Source organism: Haplochromis burtoni, unplaced genomic scaffold (assembly GCF_018398535.1).
Source record: "Haplochromis burtoni strain Fernald_Lab_line unplaced genomic scaffold, NCSU_Asbu1 Contig_4, whole genome shotgun sequence".
In the NCBI taxonomy this organism is placed as follows: Eukaryota; Metazoa; Chordata; class Actinopteri; order Cichliformes; family Cichlidae; genus Haplochromis; species Haplochromis burtoni.
The window spans coordinates 2,379,129-2,389,977 of record NW_024582365.1 but is presented as its reverse complement, the minus strand read 5'-3'; the positions used below and the strand labels follow the sequence as shown (position 1 = coordinate 2,389,977).

Below are 10,849 nucleotides of genomic sequence, written 5' to 3'. Positions count from 1 at the left end.
CACACACACACACACACACACACACACACATGCATGCACACATAGGCACTTGTCTCAGGGGAAATAAGCCTCAGTGATGCTGTTGTAGCAATAATGAGAAAAAACAATACAAGTGCTAGATACTAAACCTAACTCAAAGGGCATATGAACTCTTGCACAGTATGGAGTCCAGAAGATGAACTTCAAAATTGCCACACCCAGTAGATCAGTGACAGAGAAAAGAAGTATTCAAAAAACCTTAAAAGATGCATGTGCAACTTCAAGTACACATAAAGTTCCCTAACTCAGAAAGATAATGATCTTCTCATACATATTTAACAGCTAGGACCAAATAAGAATATAGTATTCAATCTGCCTGTATGTTTTATTAATACTCTTCTATATCTGTCATATCACTGTTATCTATGCTACATTCTTCACTACAGTAAATGGAACGGATAGATTTTAGAAGATTATCATGGCACATTAAAGCAGACGCTTGAAACTTAAGATACAGTTCTTGTCGAACGTGCAGCACATGTAGCATGATTAGGTTTCACTATCAAGTAATTAACTATTTATTTCATCTGCTTCCATTTATAGATATAGTTTAAATTAACGTTAGAGCTCGTAAACTACTGTCCAACTACCTGTATATCTGATTGTCTTCATCCCCTGACAGGAACACTTTACACCAGAGTGCAAATTCAAGGAGTCAGTGTTCGAGAACTATTATGTGACATACTCCTCCATGATATACCGGCAGCAGCAGTCGGGCAGGGGCTGGTACCTCGGTCTGAACAAGGAAGGAGAAATCATGAAGGGGAATCATGTCAAGAAGAACAAGCCAGCAGCCCACTTTCTTCCCAAACCTCTAAAAGGTAGGCCTTTCCAGAGCTTTTACTTTTTACTTTTCAATACTAAGGTTCAGAATATATCTGTTATATGATAGGAACTAGTTTGTGGAATGTATTATCCATACCTGGTTGCATTAATGTTCTAATTGCTTATATTCAAAAGTGTAAAAGGTAACAGTAGCTATTATTACTGTAGTCTTCCCTGAAAATGAAAAATACTGACAAGTAACAGAAATAATAGAGAGAGAATGCTGGCATATAATCAAGTATGTACACACAACACTACTTTGCAAAATGGTTGCTTTTCACAAAGGTATCAGTTTTCCCATTCAATTAGCCCATTTTTATTTTATTTATATTTTAGACCTTTTTGTAGATATTATTGGCTAAAAACTAAGTGCATTGTTTTCTATATGGCTCCTTTACACTAAGCATTTTCTTCAGAGAATTTTACATTAACCTATTCAATAGCTTCCTCAAGCTGGTCACACTCCATTGCAGGCACAATGCGGAGCGAGGCTGACACTTTTCACTAGCAGTCCCCATGCAGGACTGTAAATTCACTGAGAACCCCACCCATAAAGAATATGTATGTGGTAATGTGGCCGTGAGCAACAGAGGAAACAGGCCACAGTCCTTTCATCTTTGACAAGACACAGATTTACCTTTCAGAAAGAAGAGAGAGGGATAGACAAAGAGAGAGAGACTGTTTTCTTTTTAGTGAGACAAAAGAAAAACACCCTGGTCTTCTTTTTTTGTCTCAGTAAGAAATCAAAGGCTTGCAGTGCAAAATACTCAAAACAATGCAGAGGGCAGTTTCTTTATATTGTTGACTGTTAAGTGCAGTTTAGATCCTGTCATCTGGTTCTGTATTTTTGAGCTTTGAATTTAGATAATCAAGTTTAAATATAAAAATTTACTTTTAAGGATGTGCCAAAACTATGATACGAGTCTTGAGTATGAGGGAGTCTCGCTGAATGTTTACAGCTCTTGTTATTAAGTGTCACTGATGCAGTTGTGAATTTTTAAAACAAAATTGCAGTCATTTGAGAAATTGCTGTGACAGCTTAACATTAATTTTACCAACATAACTCATAAAACTGTCATAAACATGGCAGCATGTCAAACTTACGTTAATACGTTAGCATTATATTGCATTAAATGCGGTACGTGGTTGGTTTTACACTGGCTGTTTTGGAAAAAAATGATGTTGTGACACATATTTCTTTTTCCTGTACAGTTGAAGAACTTAGATTGAATATTAAATCAATGGTAGTCTTTTTTCCTATTAAGAGGCATTTAAATTTTTGTAACATTCTTCAAAAACCAGATATTCCCCACATATTATATTTCACACTAGTCTCTGAAATGCAGTGGCTGGACCAACCTTTTTTTGGGTGGGTGTCTGAAGTGTGATGGTAGTACTGATGATGATAATTGCAGCTTGAACTTGGTTCAGATTGGTTCAGAACCACCTCCTCAAAATGGGGAAATTGTTCATATTCATACATAGTTTGTAGAACTGGAGAAGAGATAGATTGTTGTGCTTAGTCTTGAACTCATCTTTGCTTTGCAGCTCAAATTTCACGTTTGAGATTGTGGCACATCAGATGGTTGCACATGAAACACAGTTATTGGCATATTCTGATGTAATAGCAGGTCTTTGTTCCTGTAAAGTAGAAATTTTCACAGTTCAGTTTATTTTCACTTCAGCTGAGTACACAGTTGAAAGCAAACGACCAAGAAGCTGGTTGGAATGTTGAAGCTTGACTTTGACTGAAAATTTCATTTTTCTGTGTTTTCAGCCAAATTGGGATTCTGCTTTGACATTTTTCATTTTTCATTTTTATTTTTGTAGACAACCTGACACTTTACAAAAATGTTTTTGTCCAGTAATAATAGCTAGCAACAGCAACAAGACAAAATGTTTCAAATTGTCCTTTTTCACCTGCTAAACATTGTGTCTGTCAGAATACAGTCGTGTGAAAGTTTGTTTGGCTCTTAAATTCTGCTTAATTATCCAAGTGCATGTCCTTGGAACGTATTCTTCACTTCGAACAATTCGATTGTCACACAATGTAAACTTTGCAAATAACTGACAAAAGTGACTGAATGAGGAAGATTTTTTATAAGGATTCAGCTGTTATGCACACCTCTTAAAGTCGAAGATATTGGCAATATAAGTGTGCATTTGCTTGCTTTGAGGAAGTTGTTATTGTTATTATGCAATCATAGACAGCATCAAGTTGGCCATCGCTTGGGTGCTGGTGTACCTTACTGGGTTAAGCAGGTGACCTATAAGCTCTAGGGCTATTGCAGATGCCTGGGGTCAAATCTGCCACTCACCCACATTAAATCACCCCCTAAAATATTACGTTTTTAATGGCAATAAAGAACCAAATCATAAAACATCCTATATTCCTGCCACATCCCTCATCTTAACACAAAAGAATACCTTAGTAGTATATGAGGAATTTTCTTCAGTATTTCAGCTGCGGTAGAGTGCTTTATATTCCAGTTTAGAGTTAATTTTTTCATTTCTTCTATTTGCTGAATCGATGGTCCCCCTTCTTGTGTCTTTAGGGAAGCTTCCCCAGCCAGCATCTTATTAAGAACCCATATTTGCCCTCTGAGATCATGATAATAGCTTTTCACCTTCATTTAACAGGCCATCCAGAGGGTCTCAAACACACTGAAGAGAAACAGCTGGTGAATGACTGGCTTGCTTTATGCTGACAGACAAATACAGAGAAAGAGAAGAATTGAATAACGAGGATAGATCGAGGCTATGTGACACAGTAATTGTAACTGATCCCGAAAACTATCGACTGTGGCTGCATTTTAACTTGGAGAGGAAATATGGTTTTTTTTTCTTTTTTTCAGTAGCAAATATAATATGAGACACTATTGTAATACTCCTTCTTGTGTATAAACTTTAAAGTATCCTGTAGTGCACAATATTTATTAAATCTTCATTTGAATTTCAGATGTAGCGAGTTGATTGGAAATAACTTTGCACTGGAGAATCATTCCCTCTGAAATCATTCAGAGGGAGAAGTGTTACAGGGCACCAATTAAGAATCTGTCTCAACACTGGCGATGACATCTCTTTCAGACATTACTCACTGCTCTTCTGGTTGCACTCTGTGAGCCTCAGCCTACAGCCTCTCATACTGTGTTCCTCTGGATGTAGCGAGTTTAGCTCGTGTCATTTCAAGTCCAAGTGGAAAAGCCTCTTAAAACTCTCCCAAAAACTCCTGATACATGAAGCAAACACCTGCTTTTATGTGGAGTAGCATCTACTAGGTGATTTGTTTGGAGAAATGTGAAAAATGACAACATGGTTAGTTCTGGGTTTAAATACATAAAATAGCAGAGGTGTTGAGGATAGCAATGATCTAGTACCGTAATGTTGAGGTCAGTCACTTATCACTGTAATAACAGAATAGCCTGCTGTTACAAACAAGACTGGAACCAATCAGCAGTTTCCCAACCGAATCCTCCCAATGATTTATGTTTTTATACAAGGATGGGCACTGGATTGCCGCTGACACAAAAAATGCTGGACTAAGTAAAGTGTCTGAAGGACTGGGTTTGCTGTTTCAGCCACAAACTCCCTGAGGAATGAACATCAAATAGCATGCTAGGCAGAAGGATGTTGACAACATCCTGAAACCAAAGACTATGAACCTCAGATTACTGATATTTCTCCTGAAAAAGGTGCTGTTAAATGCAGACTGGACCAGTGCTGCACACACAGCAAAGCTGAAGCACTAGCAACTCTTGAATTTATAATGTCATGCTGTGAATATAAGATTTTTCTTTTTACTTCAGCACCAAGAGGGTCTACTTGATTCAGCAGTTTGGAGGGAACTATAACGTGGTGCCAAAAAGTACTTGGACAGATAAGCTGAGAGCAATCTTCCATAACGTCACAAAATATTAAATGAACAGGTTTTTAATGCATAGAAAAGACTAAGACAAATATATACATTATTTTGTCATTTAAACAATAATATAGCAGGTAGGTTAATGTGTGTGCAGAAGGATGCTCTCTTAGCGATACTTGAGCTAATTTTGAACCATTAATCAACTGACACAGGTTTTTAAAATGTAAATCTCTTTATTTATCAAATTTTAATGTTTATGTGCTAAAATAGTGCAAAAACAATTGTCAAGCAAGAACAACTATGGTGAGATCACAGAAAACAAACAGCACAGCAACAATAACATGTTATACATAGATATTATCTGTTTTTTTCCTGGGTACATGATGATATTTATGTTTGAAAGTAATGAAAAAAGACAAGTTTTGTATTTCTGGTGATAGGAGTAATTATAGCTTATGATCTGATTAATAAGCTGACTAAACAATTAAACTTTGCTATCCTCCCTAGCTGCCACCTATTACTGCCTGAGACAGTAATTCAGCTGTGGTAGCTCTCCTTTTTTAGGCTAATTGCCATAATGGATGATGTAATCCAGCATGGTGACAAGTGAGACAGATAACATCTCATGAAATTAGTATGTTCTGCAGTATTTTGATCTGGAAATATAATGGTTACAACTGGTTAAACAGACATTTAACCAGTGGACAAAACACTGCCTCTTTCACTAATATTGTTAAAACATGTCAGTTTGCCTGATTTGCATTTTTCTTGTGTTTTCACAGTTGCAATGTACAGAGAGCCATCTCTCCACGACTTGACAGAGTTCTCCCGCTCTGGCAGTGGCACACCCACCAAGAGTCGGAGTGCCTCAGCAGTACTCAATGGAGGGAAAGCTGTGAGCCAGAACGAATCAACGTAGCCTGGTAGCCCAACCCAGGCCTCGGGCCGAACCGTGAAACCTTACCTCTAGCAGAGCATGAATCCAAGCAGACTTGTTTCTCCGATCAGCGGTTCAGGACTAGCTAGGACAACAAATCACACATAAACAACCAGACACCGTCAATCAAAAGCACCTATCATCCTGGTCGGTCATCATCAAAACAGTATCAACAGTAAGAAACTTAACAGCACATAGATCATTCTGGAATTAAGGAACTGATTAAAACGTTATTTTTGGGCTTGAGGTTTATTGACGACCTTAGACACTCTATTTTTGTGATGATTGCATACCAGTTAGCTCATTTTTATCTTATTTTGGTAATTACTTTACTGTGCACAGTAAGTTTTCTTCATGCAGACACCAAGCCCGCGTGTATCTGTTAGACAGGGACGGGAAGTTAGACATGCAGGTGTTCAGGGCAGTCAGTAATGGTGCTGGTCTACAAGGTTGCAGTGGTACCGTACAAGCCCTGATCTCTGTCTCATCCATGCTTCTGTGAATACAAAGCCTATAAACTCCCTGGTATGGTACAGCCTAGTGCTACTGAGACTGTGGCCAGCCAGATGGTAGCTCTCCTGCGTCCTAGTGCACACGCTCAGAGACTGAGCTCTCTAGCATGGGAAAATGAAGCCTATGTACAACTGACCTGAGATATAAGGGGCAGTGTGGCTCTCTTGCAGTTTTACCTTTTCCTTTATTTTATTTTTTTTAAAAATTTGGAGATGCCACAGCTGCACCTTAGTTTTTGCTAATTTTCTGAATTAGCTGTGAGATTTTGTTTAATAACTGATTATGTTCCTTCTTGTTCTCTTCCCTTGCCATCGTTAAGCATTTGCATCTTTGTTCATTAATGAAAAATGGTTCCAGCAAACCAAAGACAGAAAAAGAGTGTCCCTTTAAGCCGCTGAAAGCCAAGTCAGTATAAAAGCAAAGCTGGATCTTTTTGTTTTTTTATTGTACATTTTTGATGAGAGAAAGCAAAGGTTTGTGAAAAAAGAAAAAAGAAAGGCAAAGGAAGTGATTTTAACCACTTTGGAGTTGGCAGCGTGCTTGACGTGCTTTTTGATGATACACTCGATGACTGAGGTATGAAACGACTATCCTGTGTCCCCATTCCCTTCTGTTACCACAGTGTCACAATGTCTCTAGCTCTTGTCCTCGTAATCGGTTCCTCCCTTTGTGCTTGTGTCATACTTCGAAACCCCAACCATCCTTTTTTGTCGACTTCTATTGACTGATACACTTCACCATAGGATGGTGAATGACCCTTCCCAGGATGCTTGTTATGTGTTTGAGTAACTTATTGTGGTGACAATATTTTCTATATTTAAAAAAAATACTGTGGACTTTTAGGTGGCTTAACATTTTATAGGACACGTCATATTTGTAAAAGTGAAGAAAAAAAAAGATAAAGTCATACAAAAATGAACATCTTCCCTTTCTTGCACTGGGCATGTACAAACACATATGTACAAAAAGGACCCTTTTGTGGGCTATGTACGCTTCCCTTCAGCTACATAACTTCCTTCTGGTACATGCTTCTGGGAGACTTTCTTTTCTTGGTTTCCTCTGGAGGTGGTCTTTATTAGGTGAACCTATCTGTTGCATGGGAGAAGGCAGGGAAATTCTGGTCTAGAGCTGCATGATGTAGGCTATGTGTATTAACCCATGTTGGATCATGTGTTCCAAACTACCAGACAGATACTCTGATGAAACAACATATACAGGCAGACATTGTGGCTGGCTGATAACTTCCAGTTGTTTATTATTTGTTGTATACACAAAAATGCACTGAATAAAATATTTATATTAAGATATACTTTTAAAATGTGTCAGTCCTCTTCTTTGTTCAGTCGTTTACTTCATTTATTACACTCATTAGCTATTGCAGCCATACAGAACACTATAGATTGTTACAATTAAACAATAAATCTGTGTTTTATTGTACCCAGAAATACATTCACCCTTGAGAAACTCTTGAACATAAACTAATTCCTGGCATCTTTCTTGTCTGTGAACATCAATGTGTCATACCTAGGTGGAAAAAGCCTTTAATTGCCTCTGAGTGTTACACAGGCCTAAAGGGCTTATTCTATCAAAAAAAATCAATATCTTTTCAACGTGGTAGAAGACTGGGTATTTGGAAATCGCTTCACAGCTGTAACTTTTCCTGTTGCCTGAATAAGTGCTGGTTTAGCTGAGTAAAATTATTAAGTAAGCAATACTGCGTTTGCCTTTTTCCAAGGAGCTAAATATGAGTTGGTCATAGTAAAAATGATTCAAAAAGTCTTTACTTAATATTAATAACAATAAAATATCCATCTATCCATTCTCTTCCACTTATCCTTAACAGGGTCGCAGGGTTGCTGGGATAATCACCTAAGTCACATTCCTCTGATTGCAATGTCGCATGTCAAGATTTTAAAAATGAACTTAAAGAAATTCATACTCTGGGATAAAGTTTAAGTTCTGTAATTATACAACACTCCAGGAGCAAACAAGACTTTTTCTGGTTATCACAGCCCATTGTTCATCTTCAGAATAAGCTCTCTCATCATCCTTGGAGTGTGAGTGTTAAAACAGGCATCAATCTGGTCTTTGGAGACTACCTCATTACGCCCATTGCCATCAGAGACAGGAGGACTAATAGGCTTCTGTAATATGGGCCCTGATATGAGCGACTTCATCGTTCATGTAGTTTGACATCCCCCTACTCCCTTCATTTCCTTTCCCCATCTCTAGACTCCATTCATTAGTATGGGACAGTCCAATTCATTAACGGAGGCTTCCGGCTTTGTTCAGAGATGTTGATCTGAAAAGAAGCCACTTTCTCTCTTTCTCTCCTTCGCAGACCAGTTACTCTTATTTTCACTTGGATAGACTGATAAGTCTGCATGGAGCCCCCCCAAAACAGAGTGTCTCATTCAAACACAGCCACACACATATAGACTTCACGCAAAGCCATTGCCACTTCAGTGTATAATCATTTGAGATTGTGAGTGAGATCAGGCAGAAATATTCTGTCACGAATCAGCCAGAGCTGACGGAGCTGTGATATATGTGATCACCATGTACCTGTGAATGCTATAACTCATTACCCTTTATCACTTCCACCGCAGGCTGACTGGCTTCCTTTTTCTCACCCAGTCTCTCGTTTCTGTTGGTCTTTGTCATTTCCATCACTATTGTGCTGTCGCTCAGTTTTAATTCTCAGGCAAACATTAGTTACCCAAACAGAAATTAAATGAATGTCACTATAATGTGCTTCATAAAAACCTAATGGCAGGGCCACACGTGTTCTTTTAATGCTATTTGTTATTAATGTGCATATTACTGGTTACTACTCATTAGTACTTCAAAATAGCCATGAAAACCCTACAAAACATATAGAAGATATGCATCGATCTTTAGATTTACCAGTTTTATCCATTGCGATTAGACTTTCCTTTGTAACCAAGGTTACTAAAGAATACGTGTGTGGCGGCTCGTTTATTGGGTGGGGAAAAAAATTCTACCCAGTCAGGAAGCCAACACATGAAATTACTCGTATTATCAAAGTTCTTTTTTTTCTCCTTACATTTTGCACATGGTGTTACTTACAGCAAAATGAGTTAAGTGCAGCACAGACAACTGAATTTAATTGACTCGCTGGTGGAGAAACCTCCCACGAGGGACAGCTGCAGCTCCTCGTTCTCTGTTTGTCATTTTGCTGTGGACAATTTACGAATCGTTTACTCAGTACAATTATTTGCAGATGAAATGGGTAAATGGAAGTTGTGCTTTGTTACGAAGTGGTCTATTTTCACGCTAACCTTTATTTATTTATTTATTTTTTAACAAGTTGAAATTCCTGAGAGCAGACTAAACCAAAACAAATTAAGAAGCAAACTGCAGATAACACACTTGAGCTATTTAGCTCCAAACCCTGGCGATATTAAGGACGAAAGAGGCTGGAGTGTGGAAAAAAAAGTAACAGATAAAAAAATACATCTGCTAGCATGAAGAAAGAAAGTTGTGCATAAGACCTTCTGAGGAAAAACAGCAGAAATTATTGACACTTGGGTTTAGTCATTGTAAAAACACTGTATAGTCCTGGCATGTATGCCTGAGCTTTCACATGAAAAGCAAAACAAAACCCAAAAAGTGTTTATCAGGTGGCAACAGTTAGAAACATAAGCTGACTAACATTCTGCAGGCCTTCAGCTCATACAAGGAAAAAGGTCGAGGAATTAAATCGAATGGAACACATTGCTGCTAACCCTCAATGTGCCAAACCTGCCAGGCCCTCAGCACCTCAGTGCCCTTTGAGAGCAGAGAATCCAAATAGAGTTAGCTGTTATTTTGTCCCTCTAAAAACCTCTCTTCCATCATCCTCCCCATGTGCCCTGGTAGGCACAGGAAAAGCAACAACTTCATTCTCAACATTTTACCCTCAGCAGAAAGTGTCTTACACCTCGGCTTATCAGTGCTACCACCATATCAGAGCACCAGGGATAGAAAAGACAAAAAAGACACACTGCCCACAGAATGTACGCTGAGAACACCCACTACAAATAGCACCAGACATCACCATTAAAGGTACAGTGTTGGGATTGTGTAGCGTCTTCTTCTTAATTTTATTTAATATGGATTGTTTATGGAGATAGGAGCTGGAAAATGGTAAAAGTAAGTTGGTTGGATGAATGCACCACCTCCAGTCAATGGTAGCAGATTCAGTTAGCGTTTCTTCCTGTAAAAGGGGAGTTTTTCCTTCCCACCATCACCAAGTGGTTGTACATAGAGGATCATCTGATTTGTTTCTTCTTTTCTGGTTTAATATTATGGGTCATAGTTCCTACAGAGTGCTGACGATTTACAGTAGTTATGCTGAATGCCAAATTAGATAGAAAACATAACTCCTTAAAAGTAATATTCCCCAGTTTTGGTGTCTAGTACACTGACATCAGCAGACAGTTGTAACGCCTTGGTGGGGCTTTCTCTTTTCCCGTCACACTTCTTAAATATGTTGAACCATTTTTTTGGTTTTAATAAAGTCAATAAATCCACATCATGGTCATTGTTCAATTAAATCAAATGCAGAGATCAAGTGCAAAAGAAAGAAAGAAAGAAAGAAAGAAAGAAAGAAAGAAAGAAAGAAAGAAAGAAAGAAAGAAAGAAAGAAAGAAAGAAAGAAAGAAAGAAAG

The 10,849-nt window shown here is 38.1% G+C and overlaps 1 protein-coding gene across 5 annotated transcripts in view; it reads left to right on the top strand.

Annotated features, from left to right (window-relative positions):
- Positions 1-9,612, top strand: part of fgf13a (fibroblast growth factor 13a) — a 93,822-nt gene extending 84,210 nt beyond the window's left edge. For all 5 annotated transcript variants that reach the window (XM_042220968.1, XM_005913228.3, XM_005913226.3 and 2 more), the window contains 2 exons: positions 662-860; positions 5,509-9,612. In XM_042220968.1, coding sequence (XP_042076902.1) covers positions 662-860; positions 5,509-5,645 — 336 coding nt within the window. In that variant the 3' untranslated portion in view covers positions 5,646-9,612. The remainder of the gene's footprint in view (positions 1-661; positions 861-5,508) is intronic.
- The last annotated feature ends 1,237 nt before the right edge of the window (positions 9,613-10,849 follow it).